The following is a 25,246-nucleotide window of genomic DNA, read 5'->3' as shown; positions in this document are numbered from 1 at the left end:
AATACTAAATATCCTTAAGAAAATAAAAACAAAGAACAAAATAATAATCCGTCAAAAAACCATGTTGTTTATTTTTTAGTAAAACGAGCATTAAATTTAGATGAGGCTCGCTGATTTAGTTGTTTAAATTGTAATTTTTCAGTTTCAAAAAAAATTAATAATCGAGTGGGTCGCACAAAACAATTACTTAGGGACGTGGCAACATTTTCATTGGTTTCAAAACAGTCCCGCACATAAGGTCATTTATATATACGTATAAAGATGGAACTTTTGGAAAATACTGCTGTGTATAATTTTCTTCTTAATTGAATTAATAGCCGCCCCACAATATACATATATTGAAGATAGTAACTAATGATCATTTGACTTCTTCGAACTAGACTAATTTGTAGCATAGAAATTATCACGAAATTAGTGCGATTATCTTTATTAGAAAAATCCTACCGGTGTTTACTTCATAGATTTATAGTCAACAATATTTGCTTCATTTCTTGTACATTAAATCTCTACTTTCAAAGCCATTTGATCCCACTGTGAATATAAAATACACAAAATGTTCAACGCTAGATCAGAATTTATCACCCCTTTATACTAATTCATTCGTTATTTAACCACATTTCATCGAATTATTTTGACTATATCTAACTCAAGAAGAAATAAATGTGCCACAATACATAGAACTTGAGGAAGTGTATGTAATATTTAACATAAGTTAGAATTATATCTCTTTCAATCAGTTGAAACATATATATATATATATCTGTATAAATACATAGATATCTCAGATGACTAACTACGACTATTTATCAATTCAATCTTGACTTTTAACAGTCTCTAGAGTCAAAAAAAAAAAAAAAAAAAAAAAACTTTATTGGCTTTGGCCAACTTTAACAATTTCAAAAAGAAACATAATATAATAGTAATTAGGCATCTATGTAGAATATATTAACTTTTCATTCTTATATAAACTCAGCTACATTTGCAAAACACCTTCATACATTACCAAAACAACCCCATCATGGAGACTCTCTACCTCATCATCCTTTGTTCAGTTTCATTTTTGTTAGTCCTTTGTATAGTCATTTTCAAATCATCCAATAACAATCTACCTCCAGGAAGCATGGGGTGGCCCATAATCGGTGAAACGATCGAGTTTCTGTTTGGGAAGCCAGAAAAGTTCGTGTTCAAGAGAATGGAAAAGTATTCCCCGGATATATTCAAGACCAATATTCTGGGCGAGAAGACCGTTGTGATTTGTGGGCCCAAGGGCCACAAATTCCTCTTCTCGAATGAGCAGAAGTACTTCACAGCCTTCCGACCCCACTCCATGCAACGCATGTTCCGATCCTACGAACACCCCAAAAAGGCCCAAATTCAGCACAAACGTGAGGAAGAGGCGAAGGTCCTGCGCTCCCCAGGGTTCCTGAGGCCCGAAGCGTTGGTCCATTACTTGGCCAAAATGGACTCCATAACCCAAGAACAGATGAAGGCCCATTGGGAGGGAAAGGCCCAAGTCAATGCCTACCCTCTAACGAAAACACTGACGTTGACCTTAGCTTGTCGATTCTTCTTAGGGATTGATGAGCCCGAGAGGATTGCCAGGCTAGTGGAGAACTTCGATGACGTGACTGTGGGAATGCATTCGTTGATGGTGAATTTTCCAGGCACAAGATTTTATAGAGCTACTAAGGCTGCGAAGGCTTTGAGGAGAGAATTAAAGAGTGTGATTCAAGAGAAGAAGGAAGGCATGGGTGGTGGTGGTCAGATGCATGATATACTGAGCCATATGATTGTGGCTGCTGACCCTTCTGGGAAGCATATGGCTGAGGCTGAGATTGCTGATAAGATCATGGGTTTGCTCACTGCTGGCTACAGCACTGTTGCCACTGCCATGGCCTTTTTCATCAAGTATGTTGGTGAAAGACCTAATATTTACCAAAAAGTTCTCCAAGGTAATTTTTTTTTTATTTTTATGTAAGTGAATATATGTGTATTATTTTTATTATCGTATCACTAAACAGTAATGATTCTTTCACTTTCATATCTGGTTAAAATAAAGTAAATATTTTTTATTTTGTTTTATTGGATTTGGACATCACGTACGTGAAACTCATGTTATTGATAATAAGTAGTAGTTGTTTTAATTGTGATGTGCATGGGAATATATATGAAACAGAGCAAAAGGAGATTTGGGGATCAAAAAAAGCAGGAGAATTATTGGAATGGGATGACATAAGTAAGATGAAGTATTCATGGAACGTGGTTTATGAGGTTATGAGATTCACTCCTCCTCTTCAAGGCACTTTTCGAGAGGCTCTTACTGATTTTAACTATGCCGGTTATACTATTCCCAAAGGATGGAAGGTAATAAATTCTTTTATTACTTTTTGTTTATATTGGGCTCAAATATACCACTTGCTATTATTTTAAAAGAAATTACATTTTATATCCATTTTAATTTATTTATTTTAATTTTTATATTTTTTAAAATATACTCATTTTTATAGATAATGTTTCTATTATACCTTTTAGATTAATGTAAATTATATGCTAGACTTAGGTGGAAAATAAGAGTATATTGAACAACCTACTAACAAAAGTAAGTACTTTTTAATAAAATATAATATGAAAGTATTTTTTGCTAATGAATACAAAAAAAAATAAATATTTCTCAAATTATCCCTTAGCACTCTATTGGAGATACTATAAGTTTTTTTTGGATCATTTCACAAATATATGAAAACAACAAAAAATTTACAAAAATATGTTTATACGGAATTTAAAACTTTTTTACGATTTTTCTAATTTTATTTATTGAAAATACGGTCTTTTTATGTAGTACTCTTGTTAATTTGTTGTTGAATTTTTGTTATCTGTATGTTATTTTTTATTGTTGTTTTAATGTTATTTGGATATTACTTTTCTGTTACTTTTATGCAACTTCCTTGTTGTTTGAGTGTTGTTCTGGAGAAAATTGTAAGAATGTAAAAAAAATTCATGAAAGGTAAAAGTGTAATTTTTTATAAAAAAAAAAACAGTGTCTGGTGTAACTATTTTTTTTTTTTTTTTACTGTAACGGGGTAAGTAATCTTAAAAACAAGTACTTGTGCACACTATAGAGTGAGACCCTATTATGCAAATTGACTAAAACTGGATCCACATTTTTATAAAAAGAGTTGTGCAGTAAAATATTTTAATTTTATTTTTTCACGATAAATTATTCAAAATTTTCTTTATCCTAAACAACTACTCGTTCATTGAAAAAAAAAAAAAAAAACTAAAAATTTTCATAAATGTCAACAGATAAAAGTATATAAAAAAACTTTTATAGGGATATATTATAGAATTATCCAATTTCATTTAATTATAATACTAATATAACGTTTTCTTAATTTTTTTTAAGAAAAAAAAAAATAAAACTACGGTAGTTTCAATTTATGCAAAACTGAATTATTAATGTTAGTAACACTCTGTTTTTTTTAATTATTATTATTGTGAGTATTACTATTCAACATATATTATAAAGTTGGTATATAAATTTGCAGGTATACTGGACAGTGAGTACAACAAACAAAAGCCCAAAATATTTTCCAGAGCCAGAGAAATTCGACCCATCACGATACGATGACGTATGTGCATTTCCACCTTTTACATTGGTCCCATTTGGAGGTGGCCCCCGCATGTGTCCAGGCAAAGAGTACGCTCGGCTAGCTATTCTCACTTTTGTCCACAATGTAGTTAAAATGTTCAATTGGCAACTAATTTACCCTAATGAGAAGATTATAGGTGATATGATGCCCACCCCTGAAAAAGGTCTCCCAGTACATCTCAAATCTCATTAGTTTTTTATGAGTTCATATATTCTTGTTTATTACTGGTTTGCTTTTCTTTGTAGTATTTTTGCTATAATTTTCTCTCACTGTAAAATAGAAAATTTTCACTTATACAATAACTATAATACCATCTTTTTTACATAAGAATAAAAGGTAAAGTGGGAATAACTTTGTCAATTTACTATTTGTTTCAATATTCATATCCACAACAAGCCAAATATGGTAATCAATTCTCACTACTATTTTTATACAATTACATTACTATTATCATTACAATTCACCAAACTAAGCAATTAGTTTTTAGTAAAAAAATGTATTAGATGAAATCTCAGCTCAACAAAGTTAAAAGAGAAAAGATTGTATTTATACTTTCTGAATGGTACATGGCAAAAGATCAAAACCCCTGAGGGAATTACACGTGTTAGAGACCTTTTACCAAAGGAATAATTCTAAAACTTATAAAATAGTTTTACACTAAATAATTGATACTGAAAATAGAATAATAAAAGCAAAACAACCTTGATAAGAACTTCGAAATATTTCTTTTTTAACATCACCTCTCAAACGACAAGGGAATCCTCTGACTTGGAGTTTGTCAATAAGAAATTAAAATCTTGAAGGAGAAAGTTCTTTTGTTAGATAATCGACTATTTGATCATGAGAGGGGACATATCGAATCTCCAACTTCTTCTGCAGAACTTTGTCTCTAACAAAGTGTATCCCAAGTTGTTTGTGTTTTGTCCTGGCATGGTACACAGGATTTGAAGTCAAAGCACTAGCACTAATGTTATCACACCAAACAACTAGAGCACTTTTCATTTTGAAATACATTGTTAGCAGGCTTTCTAACCAAGCTATATCAGCATCCAAGTTACCTAGCGACCTATATTCAGATTCCATATTGGATCTTGCTACCATTGATTATTTTTTACTTGACCAAGATATTAGAGATTCACCTAGGAAGACACAATAACCCCCAATGGATTTTAAATCATGCAGACAATAGGCACAATCATATCTGAGTAACCTATCAAACAGAGTCTATCACTCAAAGTGATCTGCAGCCCATGGTACTGTTGGGTTTTATGCCCTAAATAAAACTCATTTCAATATAATCAGATTTACTTATTAATATAGATCAGAAATAACATTTAATGTTGCATGGTTCACATGATTTATTTCATGATTATATGTACATAATGTATGAATTCATCTGAAACCCTTTTCACATACTTGATCCTGTTTATTGTGCTGTCAACACATTGAAAAGTAAACATGACTATGTGAATAAAGTTTCCTAGATTTATCAGACACAGGGTTTTACTGATATGATAATCTACAACAAGAGTTTACTTGCATTTGGAGAAATGCTATGTTCTTTCCAGAGCATTGGTTAAAGTAGAGCTTAGGTTGGATGGATGGAGTATGCATCAGAAGGGACCGATATTGAACTTTAACTTAGATTTATTAAACTTACCGTAATATCTATTCAAGTCAATATCGCCTAGTTGATCCTAGATCAAATGATCTTAATCCTGTTATGATTAGGCTCGATCTCGAGAGGCTATTCGTGTTCTTTGATTTGTTAGTTAAGCCTACTTTTAGGTCAGGGTGATACGTACATTTTGGGAACACGGTAGTGCAATTGAGTGGGAGCGCTAACATAAACATGGAATCTATAGCTTCTATCTGGCGAATTGTAAGTAAAGGATGATCTCCTTCGAGCTTGACCAAACGAAAATAAATGGTGGAGATCTCATTTCACATAAGCTGAAATATCATTTATACGGGGTTAAGTGTTTTAAGGATAAAATACATTGTAGGGTGTAACGGTAATCTAATCCCTTTACAGTGTAGATCATTCATATAGAGGATCATTGATCAAATTAGGATTATAACAATGGATAACTAATGATGTGTCTATATGGTGGAACATATAGAGCATTCTATATACTGAGACTGCAATTCTAAGTTCTATGCGTGGATTCAACGAAGAATTAATAAGTCAGTGAATTTAGGTTATAAATTCTTGATCTGCTTATTGGAAGCTCGGTTATATAGACCCATGGTCCCCCCACTAGTTGAGATAATATTGCTTGTAAGACTCATATAATTTGTTTTGATTAATCAATTATAATCTAAAATTAGACTATGTCTATTTGTGAATTTTTCACTAAGTAAGGGCGAAATTGTAACGAAAGAGTTTTAGGAGCATATTTGTTAATTATGATACTTTGTATGGTTCAATTAATAAATATGATAAATGACAATATTATTTAATAATTATTTATAGTTATTAAATAGTTAGAATTGGCATTTAAATGGTTGAATTTGAAAATTGGCGTTTTTGAGAAAATCAGATGAAGAAAAGATAAAACTGCAAAATTGCAAAAAGTGAGGCCCAAATCCACAAGTATAGGGCCGGCCACTTTTGTAGGGTTTTACCTCTGATTTTTTCATTATTTTAATGCCAAATAATTCAAACCTAACCCTAGTGGAATGCTATAAATAGATAGTGAAGGCTTCAGAAAATTAACACTAAATTTTCTACTTTTTCATTCAGAAAAAACTGAGCCTCTCTCTCTCTCTCCCTATCTTTGGCCGAGCACTCCCTCTCTCTCTTCCTCCTTGAGATTTCGAAATACTTAGTGTTAGAGTAGTGTCCACACACAACAAGTGATACCTCAATCATAGTGAGGAAGATCATGAAGAAAGACTTTCAGCAAGAAGGAGTTTCAGCACTAAAGAATCAGAGAAAGAGATCCAGGTTCAGATATTGATAATGCTCTGCTACAGAAAGGAATCAAGGGCTAGATATCTGAACGGAAGGAGTCATTATATTCCGCTGCACCTAATGTAAGGTTTACTAAACTTTATATGTGTTTATTTCATCGTTTTAGAAAGTTCATATTTAGGGTGTTAATCAACATACTTGTGAGTAGATCTAAGATCCTGGTAAAATAATTTCCAACAGATACATGGTTCCCTTGAGGTACCTTAATATTCTCTTTGCACCTCTCAATATGTTGTGGTAGGATTTTTTAAAAATTGACTCAATTTGTTCACTGAGAATGAAATGTCAACTATGTTATGACTAAGGTACTGTAAACCTCCAATCACGCTCCTATACATTGTTGGTTATTCAAAGGTTCACCATCATGTATTGAAAAAAGGTCTACTAGCAACCATCAATGTAGGGCTTGGCTTTAAATTTTTCATTTTAGGTCTCTACAACAACTCTAAAATATATTGTCCTAGAGATAGATGAATCCATGTATTGATAAAATACTTCTATGCCTAGGAAGTAGTTCAAGGGACCTAAGTCTTTGAGAGAAAAACTTTGTTGAGTCTTGTGATGAAATTATTTATATATGAAGCATTGTTCCCTGTAATAATCATATCGTCAACATAGATTAACAACATAATCACATAATGAGGATGCTTCAATATGAACAAAGAAAAGTTGACCATGGAATTTCCAAATTTTCAGTCTAGCAAGGTGTTTCAAAACTGGTCATACTAGGCTCTTAGAGCCTATTTTAATCTGTAGATTGATTTATGGAGTTTGCAAACATCTTGAGGTTTTTGGGTATCTTAAAAACCCTATGTTTGAAACATGTAGACATCCTCATCAAGTGTTTCATTCAAGAAAGCGTTATTTATGTCAAGTTGTTTAATCACCCAATACATTACCGAAACTATTGTTAACACAACTTGAATTATTGAAGCTTTTACAACTGATCGCGAACCAGGTCCTTGGGGAATACCAGACCAAAGGCTTAAAAATGGCGAAGTATTTAGAGAAAGTTCGGAAGAACTTGGAAAGATTCGATTACTTCAAAATTGAACAAATTCTGAGAGAACAAAACTCCAACGTCGATGGCTTAGCAAAGTTGGCCTCGCAGAATGACCTGGATGAATTGAATCTAGTTCCGGTAGAGATGTTGAGCGAGCCAAGTATATGTGAAGCTGAAGACATCGAGATGATAGATAGCTCTCCAACATGGATGACACCTATTATGAATTATTTACTCGACGGACAACTTCCAAATGATAAAAGCAAGGCGTGAAAACTATTGTATTCAGTGTCTCGCTACACAATGATTGAAGGAAAACTATGTAGAAGAGGGTATCCAATGCCCCTACTTCGGTGTGTTCTTCCTGCAGAAGCAAATGAAATCATCAGAGAAATTCATGAAGGCTTCTGTAGGGATCATGCAGGCTGACAAACTCTGTCTAAAAAGATCATTAGACAAGGATATTACTGGCTAACGATCAATAAGGACACACACGAGTTTGTCAAGAAATGTGATAAGTGTTAGAGGTTTTCACATATACCTCGCGTACCTCCAACAGAACTTAGAATAATGACCTCGCCCTACCCATTTGCTATATGGGGGATCGACCTAATTGGGGCATTACCCACTGGGCAAGGAGGAGCTAAGTATGTGGTAGTAGCAGTCGACTTCTTCACTAAATGAATAGAGGCTAAGCCCCTAGTCTCCATAACCTGTAAGAAAGTCCTTGATTTCGTCGTCAAGAACATTATCTGTAGGTTTGGAGTTCCCATGAAGATAGTATCCAATAATGGAACCCAATTTGATGGTGACTTGTTCACTGAATTCTGCAAAAGGAAAAAAATTATCAAAAGCTTCTCGTCAGTATTCAAGCCTCAGGCAAATGGACAAGTGGAAGTCGTTAATAAAATCCTAAAGGATACTATCAAGAAGAGGCTAGACGCTGCCAAAGGCAGATGGGTTGACGAGCTACCTTAGGTACTTTGGGCCCACAGAACTACTGAGAAGATAGCTACGGGACACACTCCTTTCTCGCTAGCATTTGGCTTGGAAGCAATGCTGCCTGTTGAAGTGAACATATCGACTCACAGAAGAGAGTTTTGTAATCAAGAAGAAAACTAGAAACTTTTAAAATTGTCCTTGGATCTACTTGAGGAAAAACGAACTGAGTCGCAAATCACCAACGCAGCATACAAGCATCGAGTTACAAGATACTTCAACAAAAAAGTCAAGAAAAAACTATATAATGTTGGAGACTTGGTGCTAAGACGAGTCTTTGAAAATACGAGAGATGCATCTGCAAAAGTGTTCAAACCGAATTGGGAGGGTCCATATGTCATCGAAGTAGTAGTTGGAGTTGGAGTTTATAAATTGGCTCGACTCGATGGATCGCTAATAAAGAACTACTGGAACGTAGAATATTTACGACCCTACTACCAATAAATAAATGATGTAACTCGCATTACAAATGTAAACTTTAAACTTAAGTTATGAATAAAGAGAATCATTTATATTATGTAATTAAAAAGTTTTGTTCTTTAAAAATTACTTAAGGGACATTTATGTATGATTAACCGGAATTCATTTGGAAATACATTATATAATGCAAACCTGTCATTTCAATTTTTTTTTTGAAATTCAAAGGTTCTCGACTAAACCTCTTTGATGAAAGTGGAGTCGAACCGTTATAACTCCCTGACCAAACCTTTTTGACGAGAAAGGGGTCGAATCGTTATAACACCTTGATCAAACCTTTTTGACGAAGAAGGGATCAAACAACTATAATTTTTGATTTAAAACATGCCCATCGGGAAAAGAAAATTAAAAGTTATAACTCCCGTATAAAACTGAATACTAACGGTTCACGCGAGCCAAGAAAGTACAAAACGAGGCATCACGATACCTTGATAAAAGTACTTGGACCTAAGAAATGGATAGATAATATAACTATATATTCATACAAGCAAATTAAAAATATACAAAGTGATAGAATCATTAAAGTATACTTAAGTTTGCTTAAGGCAGATTATTACTGCTATAGCGAGGCAGAATTGACAACTGCCAAAAAATCAAAAAGTTTGGTAGATTACTAACTACTTGAACAAGAAGATTACGAGCAATGGAAAAACCCAAAGGCACTGTACATTTGATCAAAATATAGTTGTTTATATTGTGAATAAAAATGCAAGCAAACACAATTGTATTAAGTTTGAATGAAAATAGTACAAGGCATTTAAGATAAAAAGAAAACCCAAGTTGGGTTACAAACTTGTCTTTACAAAAATACCACTAGGGGCAAACCATTAAGTCATCTTCCTAAACCAAGGATGAGAGAGAAAGACCGTCTACACATAGCTTGGAGAAAGACCGGCTACATGTAGCTCGAGAAAGACCATCTGCACATAGAGAGCCTTGATCTCTGCACAGACCTCATTCTCCTCATCATCAGATCCCATTTCTTGGAACCGAGACCTCTTTCCCAACCTCAAGAAATTCCTTCATACCAGAAAGAGGATGGTGTAAAAGTCTTCTGGCGCAGGTTTGGGTCTTGGGTTGGCTGGACTCTCTTATAGAAACCTCGCCAACTTTCTTCCCAGGTTCATCTGCAACCATGCCAACCTTCTTCTGGAATTCTTTACCAGCCTGAGGAAGACCTTCAAGATCGCTCACAAGATCTATACCCTCAGGGATCACTTGTGGGGATCGGCCATGGCAGGCTACGAGGTTCCCCTGGTTTGGATTGGTGTGTCTCCAGTTGAGGCTTGAAGTCTTTGGGAACAAGTGGAAATTGGTTGGTGCGTCTGGGTAAGATGAGTTTGGGAGGATGAACTTCTGAACTCAGAAGGGACATTCTAGCAGGAAAGAGGTGATCCATTCTGAAAATGGATTTCACCAAAAAGTCAGAGGTTTGTGAAAAATAACAAGCTTGAGCTGCCCTTTTATACACAAAGTCCAGTGACAGGAAAGCTAAAGATTGGGAAATCAAACGGTTGGAAGAAGGGCCTAATATGAAGAGATGATTCATAATTACTCTCAAAACCGTACAACTGCCAAAATCAAAGGATGTATTTTTCCAAGAAAAGATCTTGACGAAAATACTCTCTGTAATTATTAAAAAGCTCTTTTTTACTAAAAAAGAACTTTTTAAGGGGCAATTGTAATACTCAAAATTTGGCTGCCACCTCAATGAAGGACACATGTCAAGGTAAAGAATCGATACCATTGCTTTTATGAAATAACTCATTAATTACATAAGTATCAGAGTATATTTGTAACCCGCTGACTGTAAGGTCTTAGGCGAGGAATCAATGTACAAACTGACACTTAGTATATTAGCGAGAAATCATATGTCGCTAAATGCGAATAGCGAGGCACCAAAGAAAGCAACCCGTATCAATTGTGGAGCTGCTTAGGGTATAATGAACAAACTAACTGTAAAAGTCGGATCGGCTCAAGAACAAGTAAGCGAGGTGGCCATCTCGCTATGGGAAGACTTCCTATAGCTTTATCTAGCTAACGGTAACAAGGCTTACAACCTTAGCGAGTCAGAATGGTTCTTTGAAAATAAGAACCACGATCGACACCAGACATACATTGTCGACCTTGGAAAGAAGAATGGCCCCAGCTCGCTATTGGGATCACTATAACCAAGTTTCTGTCGAGACATCTCCAGATACAACAACTAAAGATGTGTTTAATACAGGATTACTTTGACCCAGTAAAAGCGAGAAATCACAGCTATACGATTTTCAAATTATAAACTGCATTTACACTACGTGATATGTAATCAAATCTCACGATTTTAGGGATAATTGCTGCAAACATATTCCGGTCAACTTTTTAATCAATTGTCCACTATGTAATTATAAATAGTGACAAACAAGACCAAAAAAGGGACTAAAAAACTCATACAAGAGAGTTCCTAAAAAAACAATCAAAAATTTGAATAAGATTGACTCGTAGACTATATAGAATTTTAACTACAAAACCACGTAAAAAACTCTATGCTCATATATTATTTTTATATATCTTTTATTTTTTTTTTGTGTGAGATCAATATTGTGAGGCTCAATTTTAGTTAACGAAAATCTGTGTACAACTAGTAATAGAGGTTGCCAGTGTGTGGGCAACACTATTCACCGATCGTGGAATGGCGCTGCAAGAACCACTACTAACAACAACTAATAAAGAATAATATAATAAAATAGACTGAAACTAAAATTAATGTGAAGCTTATTAATCCAACTAATTGCCACAGTAGAATCACTATTAATAATGGAGAAACTAAAACCAAATTGATGCGCAAGAGTCAAGCCCAGACGAATGGCAAGCAGCTCTGCCACATTAGCATAAAAATCACCTAACACACCTGATGACCATGCCAACCAAACCACACATGCTACGTCTCGTATCATACCCCCATTTCGGCAGATAAGTCATGTTGCTATTGGTAAAGCCAAATGGAACATACGCCAAATAATTTTTTTTACATTTGGTGGCATATTAAGATTCCATACTCCACCAGCGAGTTAACCTGGATGAATTCGTAACTCCCTCCTCAATTTGGAGCGACCACGCCAATGAATAGCTACTCTTGACATTAGAAATCATGTCTTGATTATAGTGCCAGCACCAACTATCTTCTGCCTCACGCCTCGTTAATGAAATAGACAAAATTATGTCCATCTGGTACTTGGGATGTGGGGAAGTTACAATAGGTTTTTTTGCTAATAGATGTGGACATAATTTTGTCTATTCCATTAGGGAGGTGTGAAATACTTCTCATCTTAATAAATTTATTAGAAACTCAATCTAACTTTTAATGTCATACACAAGTTAAAATTATACAAGATATACGATTTTATAGATTGTTGTAGTGATTCAATTAATGCCTTGACAAACACAATTAGATTATGTACAGTTTAGTTATGCAAAATTGAACATTTAGCCCGATTTGTATACAATACAAATTATTATCATGTTATTTAAAAGTCCATATATTTATATTATTATGCAATAGCTTGCAATTACATATAAATACATATAGTACATATTAATATAGCTACGTACATATTCTTACACACATTTACATATATTTGTGTGGTCCCTGTGGATATATTTGTATATATTATTGAATCAACAGAGTGAATGCCAAAACAACATGTTACTAGTCAATTATATATATGTTTTATTACTATAATATATTCTTAGTAATTTGTTGGACCTGGTGATGAGGGGAAAGAGCTGGGAGTTTCAGAGCTAGGAGAAACAATAGGCGAGGAAAAAGAATTTGGAGTTTCAGGACCAGGAGCAACAGAAGGAGTGGTTGGACTAGTAGGAGAAGGAGAAGGCGGGGTTGAAAAACTAGGAGTAGAAGAAGAAGGAGGTGAAGGAAATTCAATGGGTGTGGAAGTAGGAGGAGAAGGTGGAAAAGTAAGGGGAGGTGAATTTGGAGTAGATGACATTCCTGGAATGGATGGAAATCCAGGAATAAATGACGGCATTCCGGGAATGGACGGCATGCCCGGAATGGATGGAATTCCAGGAATGGAGGGCATCCCAGGAATATTGAAGAAAGGTGGTGAGTTTGAGAGTCCTGGAATTGATGAGAATCCTGGAATTGATGGTAATCCGGGAATGTTAGGAATGGATGGCATTCCGGGGATGGATGGAAACTTTTCATCGCTAATGCTTTCCTTAGCAATATTCTCATTGCCTTGTTTGTTTTCTAATAATTTCTCTGTAAGAAAGCGAGCATTGGCTAGGGTTGATGATGAGAAAATAATAACCAAGCTCAGAATGGATGTAGTTAAATTTATTAATGCCATATTTGACGACTTGGTTAAATCAGTAATAATAATAATTAGAATAGAATAATGGTAGAGAGCAAACTAGAAGGATATGTGTGGATTTTTAAATTGAAATTTTGTACTATCTGTGAATTTATATATAGCTGTATAAAAACTAATTATTAAGTTTATTTTGTATAGGATACACACCACATAACATGTTTTATTATTGTTTTTCTCCTATCTAAAAGAAAGAAGTTTAGTTGTAACTAATTTTTTATTTATTTATATATACTTATATATGTGTGTATAAAACGGAACAATCTCAATTGTATCCATTCATTATTGGCTGTTGTCGTTTCATGGTTAATGCAGTGTTATTTGTTTGGTTCTGTTAGTGATGGTTTGTGTTTCTGATAACAATATTCTCCTCTATGTGAATGGAGTACCTTATACATTGTCTATTTTAGTGGCAATTTATTTTTAATCTTAATTTGGATTAATAAAAAAATATAATTTTAAAAAATGAAAAATGATTTCAAAAAATAAAAAATTAAATAAAAAAAGTCATTTTTAATAAAACATGTGCAGACATCACATGTAAATAGTGAACATTCCTTACACATGCCAGCTCTTACAAATAATTATATACTAGTGAACAGGTTTTGCTTCGCGTGCGGTAGTTGAATAATTATATAAATATTAATTGAACTATAAAATTATTATCAAATAATTTTAAATTTATTTTCATGCATTTTTTTTTTAAAAAAAATATGATGATTAATCTATATAAAAAAACTCTAAAATTGAAAAATAAATTATCATACTATTCTTACATAAATAAAAAATCAAGCAATTTTTTTTTAAATGTACATTAATTAAAAACTAAACAATTGTTACACAAAATAAAGATCTAAAAGAGAAAGAAAGTAATAAATCTATAGAAAACTCATCATCATATAATTTCAAAACAACCATCATCACCGTATCTTATATGTAGTCATCACTATATTTAAAGTTAATGTCATCACCGTATCTCACTTGTAAACATCCTTAATATCCTTTCTAATAACTGTGCTCTGTACATAAAATAAATTAAATAATAATCAGGAAATACTTACTTTTATTATGTGAGGAGAGAGGGGTGATAAACATAATCAAATTTATAATTTTGATATGTTTAGTATGTTATTTAATAATTTCTTTTCGTAAATTATATTAGTTAATATTAACTATATCTCTCTTTGAAAAAAAATTGTATGTAGATTAATTTTCTTATTATATATATATATATATATATTTATTTTTAGATAACATATAGAAAGGTATAGTTATATTTTTTTTTTTTTAATTTTTAATTATCAATCATCTCTAATTAAATAAACCAGAATAAAAAAATAGAAAAAAATAAAAGAATTAAGAAAAAAATTTAAAGTATAACAAAAAACATTTTAAAAAAAATTAAAGAATTGATATTTATAAATTTTAATTTATTTAATTATTGATTAATTATAAATTTAAAAAGTATAAATAGATAATTTGACTTTACTTTCTTAGTTATTATGTATGATTAGATATTTTTTAACTATTAATTTTAAAAAGATAGTTTATTTTTTCTAAAATTATTTATTACTAAGATATTATATATATACTAGATTGATGTTACGTGGAATGTACGCATAATTAATTGTTTTTTTTTTTAATAAGTTCAATTAAGTGATGTTAAGTGCAATACATGATGTTTATTTTTTTTAATTAAGTAATGTATTTTTATAAAATTTTGAAATGGGGTTTTGAGAATCTTTGAGATTTTTTTTAGTTATCGCGGCTACATTGCTGAGTCCTTTAGATGTAATTATATATCTACGTATTTTATATATACAATATTGTAGATATTGTAAAAATATCTACAATATTTTAAGTATTAATTAAAACTTCTTTATATAAAATGTCTCTATAATTTTTATTTTTCAATATATATTATTAACCGCAAAAATTTAAAAAACAAGTATTCTTATAAATAACAAAGAAAATGATGAATAATTCAAGATGCCCAAGACAACCAAAAGAGGACAAAGGATGGCCCCTGATCCTTTTGTTACATTGGGCTGCTCCTCAATACATACGTGCCTTGCGCTCTACACAGCCCGCGCCCGTGCACTTCGCGCTCTGCACTGCTCGCGCACTCCGCGCTCCGCACCGATTGCGCCCACGCGCTCCTGTGCCTTGCACCCGCGTGCCCCCGCGCCCTCGCGCCCCACACTGCCCACGCGCCCGACGCTACTTGCACCTGCTTGCCCTTGTGCTTGTATCGCCCGCGCTCCCGTGCCCTACGCTGCTCACGCCTGCGCTCCCTCACGCTCCCGCACCCCGCACCATGCCTGCTCCCCGCGCTCAGCCTCCTACACTTCGTCAATCTTCTTTTCCCTCCTGGTACCAACAGTCTAAGCAAGGAAGTATCAGACGAGATAACGACGACACAATGAGTATAGATAATGTGGACAAAGTTCATTTCATCTGAAGTACAAAATTAAAGGGGTATTTTTAATGTAACTTAGGATGTCAAGTATATTAGACTACTTAGGATATAACATTATCAGGTGTGATAGTGACTTAACATCTTATGGATTAGGGATCTGGTGAAGTTGTAAAGTGTCAAGGGCTCATTATAAATAGGGCCCTTGAGTTTACTGTAAAGAGAGGTTTTTTTTAGAATGAGAAAAACAGTAATTTCTTGATATAGGAAAGCTTATGAGATTTTTAATTCAAACAATCTTCTATTAAGTTTTTTTTTCTTTAAAAGATAGTCTTGAATCCTAATTATATTGTTGACGAGTTCTAACTGTCAACAATTTGGCACCGTCTGTGGGAAGTCGACACGTAAAAGCAACACCGTTTCCCTACCTGGAGTCGTTGAGAAGATGTCGAGATGTTCTCGTCACTGCTAGGATGTGGAAGTGCGACTTGATAGCCATCACTTGATCGCTTCAAGGCCCACTCCGCCCATGTCTGCTTCTGAGAGAGGAGGTGACGGAGACCTAGTGTCTCAGAATGAAATAGGCATGAATGGTCAAAAAATCCTAGGCAAAAGAAGAGAATGGGTGGCCTGAGGATGACCCAAACAAACAACCAGCAGAATGGGCCAGCTATCTCCATCACCCCGGAGGTAGACGACGAAGTGCAAAGGCCGAAGGCTCTGTCTCTGATATGACCACTGCAGCCACTGAGGTCGAGAGACCCCAAAACCTCACACCATCAGTCGAGGATGGAAAAGCGAGCCTACTCAGTGATTTCTAGCTCACGAATCTGACTACACAATGAAGAGATGAACGAGCTGAGGATAAGCAACTTGCGCTTGGAAGAAACAGTTGCAAACATGCAAATGGCGTTAGAGGAGCTCCTGGGAGGCCATTTTGAGTGCCAAAAATAGGAAAAAGAGGAGCGAGTAGGCGTGAGGATGGGGATATTAAGGTACTTGACAAATAACACCACTGAATCCTCCCCACGAAGAGCTTCAACTCGAAAAAATCCAGAACCCTCATCATGACCCAAGAAGACCGAGTCAAAGGCGGTCCAAGGAGACTTGAGAGAAAAGCCCTGTCAGAAGACCACAGTTGAGAAGCACACGCTAACAGTGGAATCACTTCGAAATGAAAAAAAAAAAAGCAAAGCATGCCACCACGGACCTACAAGAGAAGTTAACTAAAAGGAGGAAAGAGTTAGCTAAGGAGATGGAGATCTTTGACAGAGGATAGTTTTGGTCGCATCTGAGCATTGTAACTGGGACGATGATGACTTTGACGAGGAATCCCCAGTCTCAAGGGAGATTCAAGCATAGCCTTTGCTCGTGAACTTTAAAGAGCCCAACATGTTACCATATGAGGGCATAACGAACCCAAAACACTGTCTGGATGCTTTTAATTAAAAATGAAGATGAAGAGGGTCACAAGCAAAGCAAGATGCCAGTGCTTTTCGGTGATGCTTAGAGATGCAACATACAAGTGGTTCAAGAGGTTGGCGCCTAGGACTATCACCTCTTCGAAACAGTTCACTATTGAATTCTTAGCCCAACAGCATGCGTCCACACACTACACCATCCCAAGAACAAACTTGGAAAATTTTAAGCAAGGAAAGGCCGAAAGCCTTAAGAGCTACATAGAGCACTTCAATGTTGAAGTAGGGAGGGTTGGGAGGCTAACCAAGGATGAGCACAAGATGGCCATCGCTGTGGAAATCCGTCTGGAAAGTAAGTTGTGGTACAACATGCGTAAGAGAGAACTAGAAGACGGACATGAGAATCTCATAATAAGGAAGAGTGACCCTGGTGGATCGGCTAACCCCCGCACGTATGAAGAACCACAGAGGACACTGTATTTCAATATGTTGGAAACCTTGAAAAATAAAAATATGTTAGATTTTTAGTATTTTTGCAAACATATTTGATTACTTGTTATTTTCTGAACTTGTGTATGAATTTATTGAACCAAAAGCTTACTTCTGTTTATTGATATTTGTAGTGACAAATGTACAACCCACATCCCAACACTCATCTATAAATTGCCTTTAGGAATGAACTTGAAAATGTGAATAAGACTCGTGGTCAGAGTAATACTTCACACTTGCTCATGATGAACATGAAATTCGAGAAAGCAGCTAAGCTGGGAATTGTTCACTCTGAAAAGCAAAGAGTTCATAGCTCCAACAATCCTACTACTTCAAGCTCAGTTGAGAAGATTAGAGAAAGTGATTCCACTTTCTCAGATTATACTTCACAACAGATTGAACCAGCAATAACAACAATTCAAAAACGATTAAGTAGTGATGCTTTAGTTTTCGAATCATGTGTTTTAGAGAATGATAAATCCATCTGGATTCTTGATTCTGGATCTACAAACCATGTCAGTTTTTCATTGCAATTGCTTGAAAACTGGAATTTTTTAAAATCCGGAGAGTTGAAACTTAAGGTTGGTAATGGCGAAATGGTATCGGTTAGAGCTAGAGGAAAAGCCAAACTCAAGTTTCAAAACAAAATTTTGGAATTAGGCAATGTCTTATACATTCCAAATTTTAGTAGAAACTTGATTTATGTTTCATGCTTACAATTGCAACAATACAAATTAGATTTTTTGAGTTCTGGTTCTACCATACCTCGAAATGACATTCAAATTTGTGCTGCATCCATGGAACAGGGGCTTTATGTTCTAAGACCAGACGAACCATTTGTGCTTCATAACAAACTGTTTAAATTAGCTAAAGTTAGAAACCACAAAAAGCAAAAGATCGATAATGTTGATGAAACATATTTATGGCATTTACATTTAGGTCACATAGGCTATGACGGACTCAATAGGTTAACCAAAGACGGTCCATTGAAAAATATCGTCTTAGGTGAATTACTTGTATTCTAGTCTTGCCTAGAAGGAAAAATAACCAAACGTTCTTTCTCTACAAAGGGAGAGCGTGCCAAAGAACCACTAGGCATAGTACATTCAGATCTCTGCGGACCACTGAATGTCAAATCTAGAGGTGGTTTTGAGTACTTTGTCATTTTCATTGACGATTACTCTAGATATGGTCACATTTAACTTATGCATTAGAAATCTGAAACGTTTGAAAAGTTTCAGGAATTTCTTGCATTGGCTCAAAACCAATTCGGTAAGACTTTAAAGATCTTGCGAACTTATAGGGGTGGAGAATATATGGATATGCAGTTCAAAGATCATTTGATCGAACTTGGCATTGAATCCCAATTAACAGCCCCTAGCACTCCACAGCAAAATGGAGTTACAGAAAGAAGAAATCGCACGCTTTTGGAAATGGTTAGGTCCATGCTTAGCTACTCAAGTCTACCTACGTCCTTCTAGGGATATGCAATTCAGATGGCAACCGACATTTTAAATGTTGTTCCATCTAAATCAGTCCCTAAGACACCTTTAGAACTATGGAATGGTCGTACACCTAGTTTACGCCATTATAGAATCTAAGGGTGCCCTGCTCATGTCTTAAGAAAGAAAGATGGAAAACTTGAAAAGCGAACTGATGTTTGCATGTTTGTTGGAAATTCTAAAGAGATTAGGGGTGGACTATTTTATATTCGCAAGGATGATAAAAGTATTTGTTTCCACAAACGTCACTTTCCACCGGTCCAACAGAAGCGACGCCCCCTCGACCCAGTGAAGGCAGAAGCCTTGGAGAGAAAGGTGAACAAACTACTGACCAGTGGCATGATCCGAGACGTGTACTATCCAAAATGGCTGGCCAATCCGATACTGGTGCCAAAACCAAACGGGACATGGCGGGTATGTATAGATTTTACCAATCTAGACAAGGCCTGCCCGACGCCACCTCTGGATTCAAGTTGTTTTCCTTCATGGACGCTTATGCCGGCTACAACTAGATTAAGATGCACATTGCAGATCAAGAATGCACTAGCTTCAAGACCGATAAGGGGGTATACTGCTACCTGGTCATGCCTTTCGGATTAAAGAACGCTGGTGCAACATATCAACGAATGGTGAACCGGATGTTTAAAGGCCTTCTGAGACGGAACATGGAAGTGAACATGGATGACATGTTGGTCAAGTCAAAGGCATACGCGAGCCATGCAGATGACCTCGAAGAATGCTTTGAAGTGGTTCGGAGATACGGGATGAAACTTAACCCGAAGAAATGCACTTTTGGGGTCAAATTAGGAAAGTTTTTGGGCTTTATTGTCAGCCAACGAGGGATAGAGGCAAACGAGAAAAAAATTCAAGCTCTCCTAAACATGCATTCCCCCAAGAAACACAAAGATGTACAAAGCTTAATTGGAAAGGTTGCTGCCCTGAGCCAGTTTATCTCCCGATCCACAGACAAGTGCATTCCTTTCTTCAACATCCTGAAGAAATGCCAAAAATTCGAATGGTCCGACGAGTGCGAGGAGGAATTCAAAAAACTAGAAAAACACATGGCTAAACCCCCGATCCTATCAAAACCTGTTCTCGAAGAAGACTTGTTCCTATACTTGGCCGTCTCCGAGAATGTGTTCAGTGCGACCTTAGTGCGGGAAGAGGAAAAAACTCAGCATCCCGTGTACTATGTTAGCAAACGCATGATAGGGGTGGAGACACGATACTCGGTTATCGAGAAACTAGTTTTTTGCCTCCTAATGGCCTCGAGAAGCTAAGACCTTGTTTCCAGGCTCACCCAATCAAAGTATTAACCAACCACCTGCTCTAACAAGTTCTTCAAAAACCAGAGGCGCCCGGGAGACTTCTCAAATGGGCCATGGAGTTAAGCCAATTTGATCTTCATTACATACCACGCACCTCCATAAAAGGGCAGGCATTAGCAGACTTCATCACGGAGTGCCATGAGGCAGAGGGTAACGCAAGCATGCCCACAACGCAAGTCCCAGCATGGAAAGTATTTGTGGATGGCGCCTCCAACGAAAATGGATTTGGAGCGGGGGTAGCAATGATATCCCCAAACAGACTTCGACTCCAGGCAGCCCTACGGTTCGAATTCACAGCCTCTAACAATGAGACCGAATACGAAGCCTTGATAGCAGGGCTGAGGTTAGCAAAAGCTGTGGGGGCTAGAAGATTAGAAGTCTTCAGTGATTCACAGCTGGTAGTGAACCAGATATCAGGGGAATATCAAACGCGCGGAGAAAAAATGGCCGCGTACGTAGCATTAGTCCGAGAGTTGCTCCACGAGTTCACGGACTACAAAGTAGAAAGAATCCCCAGGGAAAAGAACGCTCACGCGAACTGTTTGGCTAAGTGAGCCTCAGGCAGCGAAATTGAGAAACTAAGGGTAGTACTCGTGGAACGCCTTGTGGAACCAAGCATCAAAGCCAAGAGTACCGTAGCGGCAGTTGAACAAGAGCTCAACTGGATGACCCCCATCATCGAATACATAACAAAAGGCGACTTTCCCTAAGAAAAGGCACTATCCCGAAGGATACAGTACCAAGTGCACCGTTATGTGATGATGGACAATATTCTCTACCGAAGAGGACTCAGCATGCCGTACCTGTTGGAAATTATTTTACCAGGATCTTAGATCTACTCACAAGTATGTTGTTTAAACACCCTAAATATGAACTTTCTAAAACGATAAATTAAACACATATAAAGTTAAGAAAACCTTACATTGATGCAGCAGAATTAATGTCTCCTTCCACTCAGATCTCTAACCCTTGAATCCTTTCTGTAGCAGAGTATAATCAAGATCTGAGCCCGAATGTCCTTCTTCTTCAAGTTTGATCCTTCACAGTCTTCCAATCTATGATTGAGTTACTACTTGCTGTGTGTGGGCACTTACTCTTTCACTAGGGTCACGAAAAAGATGAAGGAGAAAAGAGAGAGGAATTTCGGGCAAGGTATAGAAAGTGGGGAAGGCTCAGTTTTCTGAAGAGAGAAATTTCTGTCAGATTACTAATGAAAGCATGTGTTGTGACTGAGCCATCACTTTCTATTTATAGGCAACTACTAGGTTTAGGTTAGGATTTATTTGGCATTTAAATAATGAAAATATTAATTTGAAAAACCAACTTAAGTGGCCGGCCATGGTGTAGTATTGGGCCTCACTTGATTTTGCAGTTTTATCAAATTTTATCTCTATTTTCTCAAAAACGCCAATTTTCCAATTCTAACCTTTTAAATGCCAAAACTAATTATTTAATAACTAAAATAGATTATTAAATAATATTGTCATTTAATTTAATTATTTAGACATATAAAGTCCATTAATAAATAAATAAACCTAGAAAACTCTTTTCTTTACAATTTCACCCCTGCTTAGTGAAAATTCATAAAATTAGACATAGTCTAACTTTAGAATTATAATTGATCAATCACGAATCAATTAATGAGTCTTACAAGCAGAATGTTCTCAACTAGAATGGGGACCACGGATCTATATGCTGAGCTTCCAATAAGTGAACCAAATTTACCAAGTAAATTCCTACTTATTAATTCTTCGTTGAATCCACTCTTAGAACTTAAAATTGCACTCTCAGACTTATATAAAGCATATTGTATGTTCCACGATATCAATATACTATCTCATTTAACCATTGTTATAATCTTATTGTGATTTAAAGATCCTCTATATAGATGATTTACATCGAGATGGGATTTCTTTACCGTTCTCACCCCTCAATGTATTTTGCCCCTTAAAACACTTAGCTACCTGTAAATGGTGTTTAGTGATCTAATAATTAGTCAGTTAAACAAGAGCTCATCCATTTACTTCTATTTGCTAAGCTCGAAGGGAATCATCACTTGACTTCTATACACCAGTAGAAGCTATAGATTCCATATTTATGTTCAGCACTCCCACTCAATCATACTATCATGTTCCCAAAATATACGTATCACCCTGACCCAAAAGTAGGCTTAACTAATAAATCTAAGAACATGAATAGCACTCCTGAGTTGAGCCCAAGCATATCAGGATTTAGATTCTTTTAATCTTAAGATCAACTACTGATATTGACTTGGAAAGATATGTATAACGGTAAGTTTGTAATATCTTAACTTAGTTGCAATATCGGTCCAGTCCAATGTATACTCCATACATTCGAAACTAGTATACTTTACTAATGTCCTGGAAAGAACATAACACTTACTCCAAGTGTAAGTACACATCATCGCTGATTATCACATTAGTGTAAATCCAATAACACTGATGAAACAGGGACCAAAACTTTTGATTCATATGATCACAATCACATTCCACTGTGTCGACGATACTGTAATTGTGAATAAACATGTGATCTGGATTTAACTGATTCTGTGTGTATGAATGTAATAAACATATCAAACATATTAAACCATTAGCATGTAAAATTCATGCAAACATCAATCACTTCAAATTTCTTATATTGATAACTAATCAGATTGTAAAGAGTTTTATTTAGGGCATAAAACCCAACAGTACCTAAGGTGTATATCGGACCCTGAAGCTAAGAAAATTATGCTAGAGGTCCATGAGGGGTTCTGCGGAGATCATACAGAAGGCCTAAGTCTCTCAAAGAAAATACTGAGATAAGGGTATTTCTATCCAACTATGAAAAAAGATTGTATAGACTACGTCCGAAAATGTGATTCGTGCCAAAGATTCGCGAACATACCCAGAGCCCCTCCCAACGAGATCACTCTGATGACTAGTCCTTGACCCTTTGCGGTATGGGGAATATATCTTATTGAGTCCCTGCCAACAGGAAAGGGAGGGGTAAAGTATGCCATAGTAGTAGTAGACTACTTCACAAAGTGGACGGAGGCTGAGCCAATGAAGACTATAACTGCTAAAAAAGCACTAGACTTTGTTATCAAAAACATAGTGTGTCGATATGGCTTGCCTCACAAGATAGACTCATACAATGGGAAGTAGTTTGGCTGCAAAGAATTCATCGACTTCTGCAACCAACACGGAGTCATCAAAAGCTTCTCTGCGGTGGCAAGGCCACAAACAAATGGACAAGCAGAAGCGGTCAATAAGATCCTGAAAGTCACTCTAAAGAAAAAGCTGCTGGCCTGCAAAAACATTTGGCCAGAAGAACTGCCAAGAGTGTTATGGGCCTACCGGACAACCCCAAGAACCACAACCGGCCACTCACCATTTTCAATGGCATACGGTTGTGAGGCAATGGTCCCGGTGGAAATGTTATTCCCATCCCACAAGAGAACAACTTATGATCCAACAACAAACAAGGCTTTATTACAAGAATCATTGGATCAGATTGACGAACTCCAAGATGAATCTCAAATACGAATGACGGCTTACCAAAAGAAAGTGACTAAGTACTTTAACTCAAAAGTTAAAAGTAGAAAATTCGCTATTGGTGATCTGGTCCTAAGACGAATTGGGGGTACTTGGGCCTAATTAGGAAGGACCATATGAAATCGAGGACGAAATCGGCTTCGGGACCTACAAGCTCAAAAGAATGGACGGAGCCATGGTGCCTAGGGCCTGGAACGCTGATCACCTCCGAAAGTATTACCAATAGTCAGAAAATGTAAACTTAGGCTTTGTCAAGAAAATTTGTACCAAAAAAGTATATGCAACCTCCAAATTTATGCGTAAAACTGAGTGCCTTGAAACAATTTTTTCACGCCACTCAGGGGGTAGTAAGACATACCACACGGGAAAATGTAAAACAGGCCAAAAGTTTAGCAAAATTAAAGCAAAATATGTATTTAAGAAAAATATGTATTTAAGCATAAATGTAAAGATGTTCGGACCCAATAACAAGCCCTAAAAAATCACTAAGGGTCTTGGGACGGGCCTTAAAACTATCTCCCCTTCAAGATAAAAATTAAAGTTGTCCGAAAAAAGGGAAAAAAGACTATAAATGTAAAAAGAAAAAAGAGATAGTGATAGTAGTAGCGGGTTGGCTTAATCAATGCGGGGTGGAAGACGAGGCCCCCTACGCTCCTCGAGCAAGGCGTCAAGTCTCTTCTTCTTCTCCTAGAAGCAAACGAGCACTTCTTCAGGCTTGGGGTAAAAATCGAGCTTGATGTTCTGACCATTTGTTTGCCAATCCATGAAAACGCCATCGTCGAAGCGCTTGGTGCAATGCTTGCAGACAACAGGGGCTAGGAGTTCATCTCTTTTAGCCTTCTTCAAGGCGTGATCTTTGAAGTCCCTGAGCTCATTCACCTCAATGGTTAAATTGACTGTCGACTACAAGTCTGCTGATGCAGCTCCTCCATTGACTTTAGCCTGGCAGTTAGCTTCTCCACAGCCTCCTTGGCTTCTCTCAGCTCGCGCTTGGCCTTAGCCACAGCCTTGCCCTGAACCTTCAGCTCCTCCCGGTGCCTCTCCTCCACATGTGCCT

At 36.1% G+C, this 25,246-nt stretch overlaps 1 protein-coding gene across 1 annotated transcript; it reads left to right on the top strand.

Moving 5' to 3' along the window:
- The first annotated feature begins 858 nt into the window (after positions 1–858).
- On the top strand, positions 859–4,010 carry LOC115696978 (beta-amyrin 28-monooxygenase-like). Its single transcript, XM_030623873.2, has 3 exons — positions 859–1,952; positions 2,177–2,364; positions 3,546–4,010. Exons 1-3 carry the CDS (start codon positions 1,019–1,021, stop codon positions 3,840–3,842), a joined length of 1,419 nt encoding a protein of 472 aa, XP_030479733.1. The 5' UTR covers positions 859–1,018; the 3' UTR covers positions 3,843–4,010.
- Positions 4,011–25,246: the final 21,236 nt, after the last annotated feature.

Source organism: Cannabis sativa, chromosome 7, assembly GCF_029168945.1.
Source record: "Cannabis sativa cultivar Pink pepper isolate KNU-18-1 chromosome 7, ASM2916894v1, whole genome shotgun sequence".
Taxonomy (NCBI): Eukaryota; Viridiplantae; Streptophyta; class Magnoliopsida; order Rosales; family Cannabaceae; genus Cannabis; species Cannabis sativa.
Note: the sequence above shows the minus strand (reverse complement) of the source record. Positions and strands in the feature narration are given on the sequence as shown.

Bases quoted from the DNA above. Each gene is read 5' to 3' on its own strand.
- LOC115696978 (XM_030623873.2), top strand. From the start codon at position 1,019: ATGGAGACTCTCTACCTCATCATCCTTTGTTCAGTTTCATTTTTGTTA. The intron at 1,953-2,176 runs GTAATTTTTTTT...TATATGAAACAG, and splicing joins TTACCAAAAAGTTCTCCAAG to AGCAAAAGGAGATTTGGGGA. The intron at 2,365-3,545 runs GTAATAAATTCT...ATAAATTTGCAG, and splicing joins CTATTCCCAAAGGATGGAAG to GTATACTGGACAGTGAGTAC.